The sequence below is a fragment of the Elephas maximus genome, chromosome 20 (genome assembly GCF_024166365.1).
Source record: "Elephas maximus indicus isolate mEleMax1 chromosome 20, mEleMax1 primary haplotype, whole genome shotgun sequence".
In the NCBI taxonomy this organism is placed as follows: domain Eukaryota; kingdom Metazoa; phylum Chordata; class Mammalia; order Proboscidea; family Elephantidae; genus Elephas; species Elephas maximus.
The window spans coordinates 37,699,601-37,716,578 of record NC_064838.1 but is presented as its reverse complement, the minus strand read 5'-3'; the positions used below and the strand labels follow the sequence as shown (position 1 = coordinate 37,716,578).

At 44.1% G+C, this 16,978-nt stretch overlaps 1 protein-coding gene across 2 annotated transcripts; it reads left to right on the top strand.

Annotated features, from left to right (window-relative positions):
- The first annotated feature begins 3,185 nt into the window (after positions 1–3,185).
- MKRN2OS (MKRN2 opposite strand) lies at positions 3,186–8,460 on the top strand. Of its 2 annotated transcripts, XM_049862832.1 has the most exons (4): positions 3,186–3,442; positions 5,771–5,820; positions 7,125–7,287; positions 8,137–8,460. In XM_049862832.1, the coding sequence occupies exons 1-4, from the start codon at positions 3,225–3,227 to the stop codon at positions 8,375–8,377; spliced, it is 672 nt and encodes a 223-aa protein (XP_049718789.1). In that variant the 5' UTR covers positions 3,186–3,224; the 3' UTR covers positions 8,378–8,460. The 2 variants fall into 2 exon arrangements, with proteins under 2 accessions (XP_049718789.1, XP_049718791.1); XM_049862834.1 differs by lacking the exon at positions 5,771–5,820 and having other exon boundaries at positions 3,385–3,442.
- Positions 8,461–16,978: the final 8,518 nt, after the last annotated feature.

Here is a 16,978-nt window from a genome sequence, read left to right as displayed (position 1 = left end):
CCCCTAATGAATTAATGGATCTCTCTTGTTACTAGCTGCCGTCAAGTTGGCTTCAACTCATGGCGACCCTATGTATAACAGAATGAAACATTGCCTGGTCCTGTGCCATCTGCACAGTCACTGGAATGTTCGAGTCCATTGTTGTGGCTATTAATGGATCTCTAGGCATGAAGAATTAATAGCTGCTAGAAAATCTGCTGCAAAAGACCTCTGCAAAGTGTTAAAAAGCAAAGATGTCACTTTAAGGACTAAGGTGCACCAGACCCAAGGCACGGTATGTTCATTGCCTCATATGCATGCGAAAGCTGGACAATGAATTAGGAAGACTGAAGAAGAATTGATGCCTTTGAATTATGGATGTTGGTGAAAAATATTGAATATACCAATGACTGCCAGAAGAACAAACAAATCTGTCTTGGAAGAAGTACAGCCAGAATGCTCCTTAGAAGTGAGGATGGTGAGACTTCATCTCACATACTTTGGACATGTTATCAGGAAGGACCAGTTCCTGGAGAAGGACATCATGCTTGGTAAAGTAGAGGGTCAGCAAAAAAGAGAAATGCTTAATAAGATGGATTGACACAGTGGCTGCAACAGTGGACTCAAGCATAACAACAATTACGAGGATGGCACAGGACCAGGCAGTGTTTTGTTCTGTGTACATAGGGTTGCTGTGAGTCCAAACTGACTCAATGGCACCTAAAAACAACAAGCATCAAAAAAAAGTGCCAACCAGACATGTTGTGGCTCCTAATGAAAGAGCTCGCTACCACCTACGGTCTTGCCCAGGGGATTGAGCCTGAGTCTGATCCAGTCTCTGGAGCCATCTGTCAATTTGCAGGACACACAGAGAACAGAAGAGCATGTTGAACTGCACCGTGTGTACAATCAGCAACATCAAACTGTGGGAGACTAAAGGCAAATGACTTGAGACTTCACAGATGTAAGGAAAAGACAGGGAAACCAAAAGATTTAAAAAATATCAAAAAAAATTTTTTAATGGGCCACACTATAGTATCTATAGATGCAGACGTGGGCGATCAAGCCAAAGAGAAACACAAGGAATGATTACTATAAAAGTGAGAGTGGGGACACTTTTGGAGGAAGGGAGAACAGGGGCTAGGACCAGGATGAGCATTGGAGGGGCTTCTGAGATGGCGGGAACGTTCTCTTTCTTGGTGCTGGTTACAAGGGGTTCCCAATACAATAATTGATGAAGCTATATATTTGTTTCATGCAGTCTCAGTATCTATGTTTTGTTTTAAAATAAAAAGATTTTTAAAAATTGAGACAAGAGGGTAAAAAAAGATTGAGGATGCCTATGTTTTAAAAAAAGAATGCTGGTGTATTAAAAATGTTTGTTTAAGGCAGGAAGCCTCTGTTCCTTTTCTTCTGATTAAAAATACCTCTTGGTGTTGCTGTCAGGAAGATGAATATATTCTCAGTGGAAAGCAACTTGGTTGAACAGACTAACAAACAATAGCCACGTGGTTTATATTAATAATGAACAATCTCAGGTCCCTGTCATCTGAGCCTGGTATCTCTCTATAACCTGTCTGCTTTCACTGTAACCAGAGAAGCTCGTGTGAAAGGATTTCCAAGATCATTTCTAGCTCTGTAAGTCTGATTATCGTTCCCATGTTATAAAATGGAAGCTGCCCTTTTCTGCATCTCAGCACACTGGGATATGTTGAAAGGTATGCTTCGCTGCTGTGAGGCCCCTTTGTCTGTGGGTCTACCCTTTACTGTTGCCTATTTCTGGAAACACAGACATCTGTGGGGGATTGGTTAAATAAATTGCGGTAAACTAAACTGTGCGGTCATTTGAAAGGATGAGCTGGGCCTGTATTACTCAAGTATTGGAAAATGTTCCAAGATGAGAGGAAAAAATACATTTTGAAACAGTATACAGTGTAGCATTGGGGCTTTAAAAAAAGCTGTGTAGAAATATCCACCTAACATTAGTTTTCTCCAGGGAGTAGAATATGGTGGGTGGGAAAGTGATATGGGAGAGACAAGGGGAATTTTACCTTTTTTTTTCCTATTTTTCCAGTATATTTTTGTGCAGTTGTTTAATTTTTTTTAATTGAAGCATAACAGTATTTAACAGTATATAATATAGTAAAATGTACAGCTTGATGAATTTTTACAAACTGAATACTCACAATCAATACAATCAGAACAGCCCTAGATTCCAGAAACTTCCTCATATCCTCTTCAGTATTCTGCCACCAAGGGAATTTCCCCACTATCCTTATTTCTAATTGTGCTGTTCATTTTTTATGAGCAAGATTACTTCTACAATATAAAGCTTCAGAAGAAAATAGCCTCAAAGTAAGGATTTTGTTTATTCAACAACAAAAAGATATAACCTACTCTAAAAAAACCCAAAAGACCCCAACCAAACAAACAAAAAAAGTGCCCAGTTGCCATCCAGTCCACTCCCGCTCATGGCAACCCCATGTGTGTAGAGCTGTGCCGTATACGGTTCTCAACGGCTGAGTTTTTGGAAGTAGATTGCCAGGCGTTTCTTCTGAGGTGGCTCTGGGTGGACTTGAATTAGCCAGCAGCCAAAATGCATCAATTATTTGAACCACCCAAGGACTCCCTAACCTACTCTAAACCGAAAAAAAAAAAAAAAACAAAAAACCCAGTGCGGTCGAGTCGATTCTGACCCTACAGGACAGAGTAGAACTGCCCCATAGAGTTTCCAAGGAGCACCTGCCAGATTTGAACTGCCAACCCTTTGGTTAGCAGCGGTAGCACTTAACCACTACGCCACCAGGGTTTCCCACCTGCTCTAAAAAAAAAAAGGTTGGTCCCCAGCTCCGAGGTGCTCACAGGCTAATCCTATAACAGATCTCTGAGGAGTTCACAGGCTAATATATAAACCCAGCGGTGCGAGTTCAAGGGACCTCCGGAGGAACGTGAGGAAGTGTCACAGCAAAGCAGGGCTGTTCAGCTCAGTAGGAGCTGGCTGTCATCAGCTGTAAAATGTAAAATGGCCAGAAGGAAGCGCTGTCTGGGAGCACAAATGAAAACTAGCTCTTTAAGAAACCAAGCTATGGGACGCCAGGGCTCCAGGTTAATCCTCCCTGGTTTGGTTTCTGAAGCCGTCAATCACCATGACATCATTCCTGGATTGGGTTACCTGTGCTGCCAGGTGTGTAATGAGGAAGGGCAAGATCTGCTACACCTCCCCAGGTAGTCCAGAGCCTCTAGCCATGCTGTGCCCTGAGGCCGGAAAGCCCATAATTAAATTCAACCACTGCCAGAAATACATCTACAGCTTCAGCGTGCCTGAGTGCTGCCCCCTCTGCCGGCGGGACGTGGGCTCCAGGAAGCTGGAGGAAGCCCCTATTAGCATCTCCAATCCCTTTATCAATGGCCATCAAGAGAAATGTTCCTTCCTCCTCAGACCTACTCAGGGGACCTTTCTTAGGTACAGTCTTCTTTATTATTATTTTTTCAAGTGTTACACTGAATTGTGCAAAAGTTTCCATCTGTGTCTCAGTCACGAAAGCTCTCTTTTTCTGATGTGTACCATACAGTGTGAGGTTCGGTGACCAGTCCCTTGTTTTGGCCTTACATCCTGAGAGGTAGGCCCACCTATTTCATAAAAACAGATGGGGGGGCACGTTCTTTCTTGGAATGAGAAGTACAAAAAGATAGAAGAATATGGGCAAACTTGCTTATACAATTTTAAGAGAGAAAAACCGATAGCCTGGGGATTTTCCACCCGTAGACTTTGTGCTCAGAGACTGACAGGGACACTCCAACAGCCCATTGTATCCAAATATTACATGTCCTGCTGGTCTGTAGTTTCTGTGACAAACAGGTACAATGCACAAAGCTTGAAAAATGGCCACTTACAGATTATTTGTATGGAAGGGAATTAAACTGAAGATAGTCCAGGTCTATGTCAATTGTAGATGCCACCTGGCTTTCATTAAAGATTTCAGAAATCAAAAGAAAGAATCATGCCTAATTGTCCAGGGTCCCTGGGTGTTACAAAAGTTTGAGGTTTGAGTCCACCCAGAGGCACCTTGGAAGAAAGCCCTGGTGACCTACTTCTGAAAAATCAGCCCCTGAAAACCCTGTGGAGCCCAGTTCTCCCCTGACACACGTGGGGTCACCATGAGTTGGAGGCAGCTCCACAGCAAGTGGTTGGTTTGGGATTTACAAATGGAATTGGGATTAGGGGATTAGCCCCATGTAAGCCAGTTTTTAAAAGAGCATGGGGTGGTGTGGGGTGGGTTAAGTGATGCTACATGATTTGTGATGTGTTCATGTGTATCCTTACTGTCTAATGTGGAGACCCTCTTTGCCTTCTCAAAGCCCACCTCTAACCCTCTCTTCATTTCAGCAGTGTTGGACTGGGGATCTGAAGACTGGAGTCCTCAAATCCCTGCTTACTAACCTGGGTCTATTTCCTTGGGGTCCCTGTGAGGATGAAATGAACCGAAGTGACTGAACGTGTTGGTCAGACTGTTAGGTGCTGAGCAAACTGCCCTCTGACCCTTCCTGGGGGGCAGCAGGATACAGAGAAGACAATGCCAACTTTGGCGCCATGAAGCCTTGGTTCCCGTCTTGGTTCTTCTGCTAACCAGCTCCATGACTCTCTCGGGGTCTCTGGTACCTCATCTGTAAAATGGGGACCCACTGACCTTGCTGAGTTGTAAGGGTTAGTGATAATTAGTGATAAGGCTTGTGAATCTGGGCCAAGCGTCAGTTACAATGTTGAGCCAACATGTTCCTTCTCGCCCTATCCTCTTCATATTCAGGTCAGACCATAACTCCTCAGGCTAACAGAATCTTCACGTCCGTCTCTGTCAGAATTACGAAGCCCAAAGTGTTTTATAATATAAGAGCGCCCCATTCATGCTAACACTGAGTCATTAACTGGTTAGATTCCAAAAGCTTTTGGATGACTCGGTTAAAATTTGGAATTCATTTGCTTTAACACTGGTTTGTTCACCTAGCCACTCTGTGTGGGAAATGCCAGGTGAACAAGCCACAGCCCTGCTCTCAAGAAACTGACAACATTGAATTTTTTTGCCCTTCATGTGGTAGGAATACTGATGGGCCTGGTCTCCATTCTGGGTCTGGGAATCGGTGCCATGGGCACAGGGAGGTGGTGGTGTTGCAGCAGGTCATGTGCCTTGGCCTCTCTCAGCCCCTCAGGTGCTCAGGCCAGGAACTGCAGGACCCCCAAGGCAGACCTTCTAAAGCCTCCAAGTTCCAAGCTATTTCTTTTCCTCTAATCCACATTTCCAAACCCTCAGTACAGCCAAGAAAACAATTTGATGGGTCGAAGTTCACTCTCAGTTGTGAACGACTGACTGTCACAACTCACTTCTGCAATTCCACTGACTTTGTAAAAGACAACCAGAGGTAATCACTGACTTTGATCTAATTAGGTTAGAATCTCTCAGGGCTGCCACGTGTGGTTGTGCAGGTTGTGGACTGCACAAAGGTGCCTGGCTGATGCGTGCTGCTCTCTACTCCCCAAGCCAAGTGCCCTGTGCAGTGCTGCATCTGCAGAAGAGTGGCACCTTGTCCTATCTCTACAAAGGTGCCACACGGAAGAGCGGTGGCCGTGCCCCTGTCCCTATTATTTGCTTCTATAACATTTTACAGTAAAACCTGCAAAAGCTGGAACCTGTATAAGGCAGAAACCTGTCAGAGAAGGAAAACTCAAACATTTTCCACTAATCTAGTATCAAGGTAAATACGTGCCAAAGGGGAAAAACGCGCTTGTTTTTTTCAGGGAATATGACGGAAGGTCTGATCTTCACGTTGGAATAACCAACACAAGTGGTGAGTCCATTTTCATAATTTTTTTAAGCAAAAAACAAAACAAAAAAATAAAAGCACAATTGACCCAGTGAGAGGAGAACAGCATCTCTAGAGAAAATGTGGTCATGGCCGCATCCCTGGATTCTACCACTACCCACAAGGTAGGGCATCACAACCCCCCCAAATGAGAAATACTTGGCCTTACAGCAAGTTATTCCTACTAACAATACTAAAAATTTGAAAGCCCTTTAATGTTTTCTCAATCAAGATCCTTGCAAAACTATGAAGTTTTCTGTTTGCTTTTAACAGAGGAAGAAACAGTTGTCCAGATAGGTTGACTTGACCAAGATCTCATCTCGTGTCCAATCCAAAATGGGGACCCAGTTCCTCCTATGCCCCAGCCCTACACACAGCTCCCTACCAAGTCCTCTCACTCCAGGCTCTTCAGGGGCTAGGCAGGGCCTTCAGGAATAAAACAGGGGCTATAACACCTTGTGTGTTGTGGGTCTGCAGCAGTCTGTCTAAAACAAAGCAGCAGCAGGTGAAGATTAAACAATAGTTCCTTTGACCAGTTTTAGCTCTGAGGGTGCCAAGTCTGCAACCCCTTGCAAACCAGGAAACATCGTTGTCCACAGGAGAAGGGTCTGGGCATAGCCGCCGGCCGGGAGTGGGAGTCCTAGGAATGGTCAGCCAGGTGAACCAGATAAGCAAGGCTCCGAGGCCTGGGTTCAGTCTGATTATGGCCTTTCTTTAACCCTTAGAGGCAAGAGGTACTGGCACTGTGAAAAGAAACCTAGAACTGGTTTTTCAGAACTCAGATTTACCCACATGAGCCGGCAAATTTACCACCAATCTTTATCAGGGGAAATTTATTGCAGATTTAAGGAAACTTGATAGAAGGATTTGTAAACAGGGAACTTCAACAAAAATATTTGGAGATGATTATTATCCTGGTGCCTAGTATGGTCTCGGCTTCCCGGGCGCCACTTCAGAGCACGCTGAATAGTAGGTAGAGCCAGACCTGGTTTACCTGGATGAAATGTTTGCTGAGAGCAGAGGAGGCAGAGGCTCAGCATGCTCCTCCCTCCCAACCGTATCTAATCTTAGATCTTAGGGGCACGGCTGCTTTCTGTACTTAATGACCGCCAAGAAAGAGGATTCTTAGAATCGTGGGCCTCTGCTCTCTGCCATAATCTCAAAGTGCAACCTGGGTTACATTATGTAAACTTACCAAGGTGGCTGCTGTCGTTTTCTGAAGTCCCTTTGTAACAGGTGTGCATTTGTCCTTAAGCTTCTGGATGACTTTGGTTTGGTTTGGTTTGTAGGAGTTGTGTATAATTACAACGTACAAGGTATCCACCGTGATGAAGCAGGGTGGGAACAGAGTATAAGTATCCCATTATTGCAGCCCAACATGTATGGACTGATGGACCAATGGGACAAGTACCTGGAGGAGTTCTCAAACTCGGGGGCCTGGCTGCCTCACAGGTATGTGGCTCCGAAGACCACTACTCACTGTTGTCATTCGCGAAGCAACTGCGCGAGGACTCAACGCTGCATTTGGCTTCATGTTGAGCCCATAGTGAGATGTTAGCCGTGTAACAGTTTAAATGGGTTGAATTACTTTAGATTTTCTGTGGAGATGAGTCAGCATAAATTTATACAACAAAATCATAGCATTTTAAGAGCTGACAGAACTAGAACTTAGTACCCTATTGAGTTATTTTAGTAATTTGACTAGGTATATTTATACACATAGCATTAAAAAACATATATAAAAAAAGCCAGGGCATTATATTTCTTTCAAATAAAAAAATTTTTTAATTATATTCAAAATATAGAGAGATTTAAGGTTCCATTTTTATTTTTTTTAGTTGTAGCAATTTAAAAATTATTTAATTTCACAATTCCTCTATCCCTACGTACTTCAGAAGACATGCAGTCTGTGTGTGGATTGAAATAGTTTTGAGGCGTCCCGTGAGATGACTTTAGACACTGTGGGATATAAAATTTCCACTTGGAATCCCACTTCTGGAATCTAGAATTCCAGTGAAAATTAAGTTCCCCAAATTGGCAATACAAGTCATCATTCTGAACATTTCGTTGAGTCTGCTCCTGTCTGTATGAAAGCAGCAAACAGAAATAGCCTAGGATGCCAAATTGCCCCTCAATAACCGCACCTCTGGAAACTTCGCAGCCACATGGGCCAGTCGCCTCGGAGCCCCATTCACTGAAGTAACCCAATTGCAATGACGGAAGTCCTTCAGTAGCTTCATGGCCTGTTCCTGGGCAACTTTTAGATTAAACCTTCGCTTCTCCACATCCTTGTCTCAACAGGTATGAAGAAGACCACCACAACTGCTACAATTACACTCTCACATTCATTAACTGCATTCTGAGCACAGAGGGCATGGAGCGGTTAGACAAGACCGACTTCATAGAGAAGTATGTGCTCCCAAGGACAAGGAAGGCCTCCAAGTACATCACGCTCTATCGGGCCATAGAAGAGCACGGCTTCTACGTGACTGACCGGCCCCAGCACCAGGCAAGCACTCCTCAAGGAAGTGTTTCGCTCTGAATGCGTGTATCAGAGTGCCTGACACAGGACAGCTGCGGGTGACGACTTTAATATGCACCGTGAATTTCCAAATGATTAAAGCTCTGTGGTTAATAAAAAGTGTTATGTTTTCCTTTAAGCATAACCCAGCTCATTAGAAGATAACCATGTATAAAATTAATAAAAATTGCTCTGGGTTTTAACAAATTGTATGCATTACAAGTAAATTATTTTCATAGAAGTTTTTTTAAAAAAATAATTGTGCTAAATATAATGTAACAGAAGATTTGCTATTTCAACATTCTTCACATGTACAATTCAGTGACATTAATTATATTACAGTTTGGGTTTTAAGCTGGGACTCCACGTGACAGCACAAAGTGGCAGCACCTGTAATTCAGGGCAATGGAAACTTTTTACATACTAATTTGAGCTGAACAAATTCACATGTCATCAACATAAATCGGACAGTGAGTTGAAGATAGGAAGATGAGCAAGACCCTTATATTGTATTAAGTAATGAGTAGCTACACCTCATTGTTTTTATTTAAAAAGTACATGGAGCCATCTGATCCCATCTGTCCCTGAGTCGTGCAAATGGTTAAGTGCTGGGCTACTAACTGTAAAGGGCGGCAGTTCGAATCCACCCAGCGGAACCTGGCAATCTGGCAATCTGCTGAGAGATGACAGCTTTGAAAACCTTATGGAGCACAGTTCTCCTTGGAAACACACGGGGTTGCCATGAGTCGGAGTGGACTCAGCTGGAACGGGAACCTTTTGACAAGTCAATGATAGTAAAAGAAAAGAAAAAAAAAAAAAAAAGAGAGAGAAAGACCTCAGAATATAAGTTAGGAAATGACTGCTCCTTTTGAATGAGCTTTTCTGAGTCTATATGTACAACCTGAATCAGCAATGACTGCAGTCAGTCAAACACCAGTCTGCTTTTTCATTCTGGCTGCTGACAGGTGGACAGAGGGTGTGGGGTCTCCGCTGTAAAGCACTTTCTCTCTGCCCACTTCAAATGCTGTATTCAGTAAGGAGGCAAAGAAAGAGCCTTCATGAGGAGGAAGGGGAATCGAGATGAGTATAAAGAAATGGGATGACTTTTAACAAGCATATGAGAACTTGCATACCCAAAGAATCTTCAAATTTCAAATAGGCAATGAACAAAAACACCTCAGAATTCTTCTTTGGAAACTGCACTTTGTTTTTTGCCCAAACATGATACTACTCCATTTAACCTTATCCCCCAGTATTGGCCCCAAATGGTGCTTATTTCCAAAACTCAAAACCATCTTCAAGGTATTACCAATAAAGATATTCAGAAAACACACCACAGATCCTTAAAGCTTACTTCCAAAGAGGCCAATGTTCCAACACTAGCAACTTCAGTGGGAGAAAATGCATGGTGTACAAACGTTTGCACTTTTAAGTTCAGGTATGCTTCTTTAAAGAAAAAATAAAACTGCCCACCCAGAATACAATACCACTATGAAAACTGAATGGCATCCTGTGGCATTCAAGAAGGCATAAAGCCTGTAGAGGGTAAAGATGAAAGAACTGTCAAGTTTAGGAATATTCCTACTTGCCACTATTCTCTTTACACTCTCTCGTAGGACTCAGTTTCTCTGCTCCAGTTCTTTACACGATATTTGTAGTAACAGAAGCTACATTTACCAAGTGTTCACAAAGGGCTCCACATCAGACCGAACTTCTATTCTTCCCTTTCCATCCTCAAGATCACCCTGTGGGGTAGCTACTAACATTATACCCATTTTACAGATGAAAGGGGAAGCTGAGGAAATGACTTGCCCAAAGTCATACAGTGGAAAAAACCAGGGTTCAAACCCAGGGTCAACTGCAAAGCTCAAGGACTTTTCCCCAGGATACGCCATGGTGGTGAAGATTACTGTCCCCAGTAAAGCAAAAGTGACAAGGATGTGCAGCAACTCAAATCATTAGAGAAGACAAAAGAGAAAAGGAAGATTTTTCTTTCACCAACATTCCAGTACGAAAACACGGAAATAAGACGATGCCACGATGGAGAAAAAACCTAAGAATTGTTCACGCTCTTCGCGCTAATCTCTTTTAGCTTCATCCCTTGATTTTCAAGCAACCTGAGGTGACACTGGTGGCTGTCTGCTTCTCATTTATTCTCTGTCACGCCAATAACAAACAAAAACCCTGTTGCCATCAAGTCAATTCCAACTCATAGCAACCCTGTAGGACAGAGCAGAACTGCCCCATAGGGTTTCCAAGGAGTGCCTGGTGGATTCCAACTGCCCACCTTTTGGTTAGCAGCTGAATTCTTAACCACCATGCCGCCAGGGTTTCCTCTGTCACACCAGCAGGCTACAAATCCTCCCATTCTTGATAAAATCACAGTGTCTGGGAATAACACCAGTAGATGGCAATGTTGCTCAAATTTATAGAATTTTGAAACAATCCTTTGACTGTTTCCTTTATCCTATCAGCCAAATGCTGCACAAAGCCACAGAGAGGTTCAGTATTGGCCCCAACTCTGTTCCTCAGGCTGGAGTCTCTGTGTTCTCCCAGCACCTCCCGAAATGCCCTTCTTCATCTTGTCATTTACTACTGCCCTTCGCACACAACTGGTACTCGATAATTGCTTGTGAAATGACCTCTGAGCCCCTCTTCCCAACAAGGGCACACAGTCTGCTTCGATGTCAGCAATGGAAAGATGAAAACGGTCCACACAGAGGTATTTTTCCAAAGCCTCCACAGTATGTATGGAGTACTTTTACAACCAGGAAAACCAAATAAACATTCTAGGAGAAAGGCAAAAAAAAAAAAAAAAAAAAAAAAGCTACAATGGCTGTATCCAGCACCCTCTGTGCAGGAGGTGTTCACTTCAATATTCCTTCCCCCCACTTCTCCTGAGCTGTCTTCACTCCTTAAAAACAACACAACCAAACCAATTGCTGTGGAGTTGACACCGACTCACTGCGACCCCGTGTGTGTCTGAGTAGAACTGCGCTCCCCAGGGTTTTCAGTGGCTGATTTTTTGGAAGTAGATCACCAGGCCTTTCTTCCAAAGCACCCGTGGGTGGATCAGAACCTCCAGTTTTCAGAACCGTTTGCGCCACCCGGGGATAAAATAGGCTTTTCACTCATGTGGAAAACAGTTACGGCCATGCTTAAATGTTTGGCTTAGCTACTAGGTGCCAGACGTTTTCATATGCCATCTCATCTTATTTAGTCTGCAAAACAAACTGAGGAGGTAGTAGTGATCCCCACTATACACTGGGGAAACTGAGGCTCAGAAGGATTAAGCCACATTCTAAGATCACCTCTATTTTCCTACTTGGAATTTGGATGAAGGTTTGCTGATTCGACTCTTTCTACTCTATCAGAATGAGCCATTTAAAAGTTAGAAAGAATATCTGCTTTTGAAATATTTTTTTTCTGAATGTATACACAAATAAAATTTAAAATGCTAGAAATCTTCCTGTTAAAGGAAATTACAATGGATTCTTTTGCCACCACCTCTGGGTTTAACAGTTTTACAAACATACTTTTCCATGTCATGTATTCTTAAAGGAGGCATCCCTGTATTTCACACTATGGGAAGTGGATTTTGCATTTTTCCAGTTTATATATAAAAACAAAGTCTGAGAAAAAATGGGGGGTAAATATCTCCCACTAAATTTTAAAAATGGGCTTCAGTTATAGCATTAGGGAAGTTACCATTCATGAGATGATTAAGTCTACGATCAGATATTTAAAAATGAAAGAAAGGATGTTTATTTCTCTTTAGCCCAAGTACTTTCTCACCAGGGAAAGGGTAGTTAACCACATTCCAGAAAATGGCAATTTTTTTAAAACAAGAAAACAAAAGTGCTTTAACAATAAAGGAAAAATAAGACAAAATAAAAACTAAACTCTATTCAGTAGGTAACAATAAAATTTCAGTTTCATATACTATACTCAAAAATTTAGGAAAGTTTTTCCAGCTCCTTCCAACTTTTCCAGCTTTCTAACCCTACCTAAAGGTCCCTGTGTAACACAAAGGGTTTGCACTCGATCCGCTTCCTTCAAGGTCACAGCCAAGACAATCCTGTGGAGCTCAGCTCTACTCTGTAACACTTGGGGTGGCCAGGAGTTGGAATCAACCTGACGGCACCAGGTTTTTTGGGTTTAACCCTCCTAAAACCCTTGTCCCACGCTCATTGGTTTAGTCACTGCAAAGTGCTGCATAGTAACCAATTACTGTACAGAAATTTTATGTGAGAACGTAGGGCAGTCAATGCATAGATGTTACCATTTTCCCTTACAGATTGGGGATGAGGCCAGAAGATGTTAGCCTCTGAAGCTGAAGCTGAAAGAACCAACACAGAATAATCGACTGCACAAGTAACCTTCTGTGTAGATGGTATGAAAGTGTGGTTCTTAGGACATGGTGCTTCCTCCTCCCCCACAAAGTGCATCATCGTAGCTGCAGCTTACTGTAAGTGTGCTGTGTGCCAGGCACTGTGCTAGCACCTTGTGCGGATCAACTCACCTGAGCCTCACAGCTTCCCTCTGGGTTAACCGATTAACGTTTTTTATACATGAGCACATGCGCTCCAAGTCATAGAAGCTAGCAAGTGAGTGCTGGGATGCAAAGCTGGGTCTGAATCCAAACCAAAGAGTCCTTAACCATCCTGCCTCCCTAGCCTATTCCAATCAGGGAGACGAAGGAATTGCCGAAACCTGGTACCAAAACCAGAGTCTCACAAACACAGCTTAAAAACCCTGAGCACAGTAAGCTACCAGGGAAGGGCAAGTTTGCAGTGGCAGGCCCACTGCTCCCAGGGGCTGGCCTAGCACCCTCCCAGGGTGCCTGCCCCATTCTCTCCCCGGCTTCTTCAAGAGGCAGGGAGAAGGTGATTCATTACGCTTCAACAGCTCCACAGAGAGATGGCCATCCATGTATCTCCTTACCTCTCTCTACTTTCTGTGCACAATGTCTGCATTTGTTATCAGATGGGCCTACTTTCCAAAGGGCATTTCAGTTCTCAGCCCAGATTTAGCTCCAAACATAGATGAGTAAATTGGCATTATATCTTATCGGTCTCTTGACAGTTTGGGGGGTTAGAGTTAACTCCTTCTAGGAAGGGAAAGGAACCTCCATTATATCAGGTGCTTTTGGAGTTATCCTCCTTCATCCGTGTAGCCACATGATGAGGTAAATATTATCACCATGCCCATTTTACAGAAAAGAAAACCGAGGCTCATCAAGGTCAAGTACGTGAACCAAGGTCAGACAACCACCGAAAGGCAGAGCTGAGATTTGACTGGGTTCTTCTTAGAAAGTGGATCTCATTACCCAGCGTGAATCCAACAGCATTATCTCTGGGAAACCAATTAAAAACTAAGAACCACACACCGTACTGAAGTTCTTAACCCTGAACCCCCAGAGGCCCTCAGGGAGTCTGTGATCCTTCAGACGCTGTTTGCAAAATCCCAGACATGAGCAAGTTCCTGGGGAGAGGGGCCTCTCCCACCCCAACCCTGAGGTGGAGGACTACCACCCGGCCCCGTGCCTTCCTCTTTAACCTCTTTAGTCAAGCCTCTCACAGGGTTATTTCTGGCTTCACATGCTTTCCTGCACTAGGGGCATTTCAGCTGTGGTGATCTCCAACGGTACAGAACAGGGACCGAGAGGGCACAGGTCCACCCCTCACGCCCCATAAAGCACTGACTGGTGGTGATGCACAGCCTCCCCATCTGAGACACAAACCTCCTGTGAAGAGTCCCAGTCCCTGAACTCACAAGGCTGCCGTAGGGATAAACCAACATACTCAGCGGGTGCTCACTATCTGAATGTCTGCTGTAATGATCTGCAAAAAAATTTTACCGACATTGGCTACTCAAATATAACAAATGTGTAAGAGCTTGCAGCAGCAGTTGTGCGTGTCTGGGCCAGACACAGGTGCAGCACGGGCTGCTGTGTCTTAGCTGAGCATGCTTGTCTTCACAGGTGGACATCATCTTCCCCATATAAGTACTTAAAAACTACGCTCACCGAAGTGGGAAGGCCTGTGAGGAAGTGGGCGAGTTTTAGAGGCTCAGGATATCCCACCCACGACCCATCTGTCAGTTTCTCGTACTGTGGTGGTTTGCATGTTGCTGTAATGCTGGAAGCTATGTCACCAGTATTTCAAACACCAGTAGGGTCCCCACGGTAGACAGTTTTTTTGCAGAGCTTCTAGGCTAAGACAGACTAGGAAGAAAGGCCTGGCGACCCACTGCCACTACCCGTTGCCACTGGGTCAACTCTGACTCACGGCAGCCCTGCAGGGCAGAGTGGAGCTGCCCCATCGGGGTTCCGAGGCGGTAACTTTTATGGGAGCAGACTGCTGCACCTTTCTCCTGCGGAGCAGCTGGTGGTTCAAAACGTCTGCCTTCTGGTTAGCAGCTGAGCACGTAACCACTGCACCACCCAGGCTCCTTGCCTGGTGATCTATTTCTGAAAACTAGCCAATGAAAGCCCTACATATCACGAGAGAATACGGTCCAATACTGTGCTGGAAGATGAGCCCCCTAGGTTAGAAGGCACTCAAAACACACAGTGGCCAAAATGGACTCAAATATGACGACCGTGAAGACGGAGCAGAACCGCGCAATGTTTCGTTCTGTTGTACATGGGGCTGCCCAGTCAGAGCCAACTTGACGGCAACTAACGATGACAAAGAGGAAATCTCACACGTTAGAAAAAGCTGGAAATGGTAAGAGTGTGGTGAGGAGGGTGGACGCATGAGCAACGTAATCTTGCCTGTGCATAAGTTCCCCTTCTTGGTCTGTGCGATTTTTTTTTTTTGTCTTGGGTGACAACATAAAACATATACAAGCATTGGGAATTCCGCAAAGCTTCCTGGTGTTCTTGAGCACGGTATGCTACTTCTCTGAAGCTGGTGCAATTCCTGCACTACGGGGGCAGGGCCGCCATCCGCAGGAAAGCACTGAGCGCTATGTTGATGCAGCGGAGGCTGTGAATGCCTCTCAAAGCTGAAAATACGACAAAGGGGAAAGATAATGTGACAGATTTAAGTTGGAAAGCAATTGTGGAAGGTTCTAGAGATGTAAGAACACGTAAGCCCAACGCTTCGGGGAGTGTAGGTGAAATAACTTCTGCCCCAAGCAAGGCTGCGCATCTTCCCTATGAACTGCAGAAAGCTTCTGGGGAAGGTGGTCTCATTGCAAAGCTAATTTCCAGTCTCAGTGAAGCCAAAATGCCATCATGTTCATTTATGTCAGATGACGGAGAAAAAAAAAAGTGCCACACGTAAAGCTTCCAAAGATAATACAATTTTTAGCTGAAAATTGAGGGTGATATTAAACCAAAACCTCTCCTGGTATATGGTTCCAGAAGCCCCAGGGCCCTTAGATAGCGCTGAAGTGCACACTGCCTGTTAAATGGTGTTCAAATCATGTATGCAAAGAAGGGAAGTCTTTCATATAAGACTTCTTTGACTAAAGACGTTTTTGGAAATTCTAGCGTTTTCGGTTACAAATAATACCTGTGTGATCCTTTGGCTTGTCAATAGCCCATCATTGTTCTAGGCTATACACCAAGGAGTCAGCACAACCTTCATGGCACAGAAGCTGGTGACGAAGTACCTGAGGTGGGTGCTGATGAGATGATAGTACCTCGATGAAGGATTTATGGAAAAGTTTTTTATTAAGAAGGCATTTGATGTACTGGTGAGGCTTGAGAAAAGTGTCACCATAAATGATGAATGAAATAGGGAAGAAATGGCTCCTGCGATTTTTCCTTTCAAGGTTTTGAGACAGTGAATCTTTGTTTGCTAGGGAGCCTGGATTAAGCAGCATGGACGGTAATGATGTTGAACTATCAGCATCACTAATGAAGGGCAAACAACTTACTATTCTCCCTTTGCTCTTACTAAATACAGAGGTGACTACTAAAAACTCTTTCAAATTGGTGGTCATTGCAGGTCTGAGGCAGGGGAGGAAGCTCTGTTACCTGAATGCCAAATCTAGATCGTGCAGACACGCTGACTTTGTTGCAAGACACCAGGATCATGACCTGAGCTGAAGTATTGTGTTAAAACACAATAAAAGCTGAGTCTTAATGTCAGGAGCTGTAAGACCACAGGCCAAGGGACGCCCACTGTGGTTTTTTCAATCCTACTGTTTGCCAGGAGTCCCTGGGTGGTTTAAACAGTTAACATACTTGGCTGCTAACCAAAAGGTTAGAGGTTCAAGTCTACCCAAAGGCATCTTGGAAGAAAGGCCTGGCAATCTACTTCTGAAAAATCAGCTACTGAAAACCCTGCGGAACACAGCTGTAATCTGACATATATGGAGTTGCCACGAGTCGGAATTGACTCGACAGCAACTGGTACTGTTTGCAAAGACAGGTCATAGCTGTCCACTTCTGGAGTCTTGAGTTCCAAGGAGAAGACTGTCCACCTTTCCTCAGTTCGGACAGCGGATGATCTCAGACATTTGTTGCTTCAATCGCTCACTCATGCGTACCCTTCCCCACCGTCAAACAACAGACATCCCCTCTGCCCACCTCCCTCCTCTTGCGACCAAACGCCCTTCCTGAAACTCTTCACTGGGATGTAACCAACAAAAAGGCTTTGTTTATTG

Excerpts from the sequence above, each read along its gene's own strand:
- MKRN2OS (XM_049862832.1), top strand. The coding sequence starts at position 3,225 with ATGCTGTGCCCTGAGGCCGGAAAGCCCATAATTAAATTCAACCACTGC. Across the intron at positions 3,443-5,770 it reads ACTCAGGGGACCTTTCTTAG|GGAATATGACGGAAGGTCTG; the intron begins GTACAGTCTTCT and ends TGTTTTTTTCAG. Across the intron at positions 7,288-8,136 it reads GGGGCCTGGCTGCCTCACAG|GTATGAAGAAGACCACCACA; the intron begins GTATGTGGCTCC and ends TTGTCTCAACAG.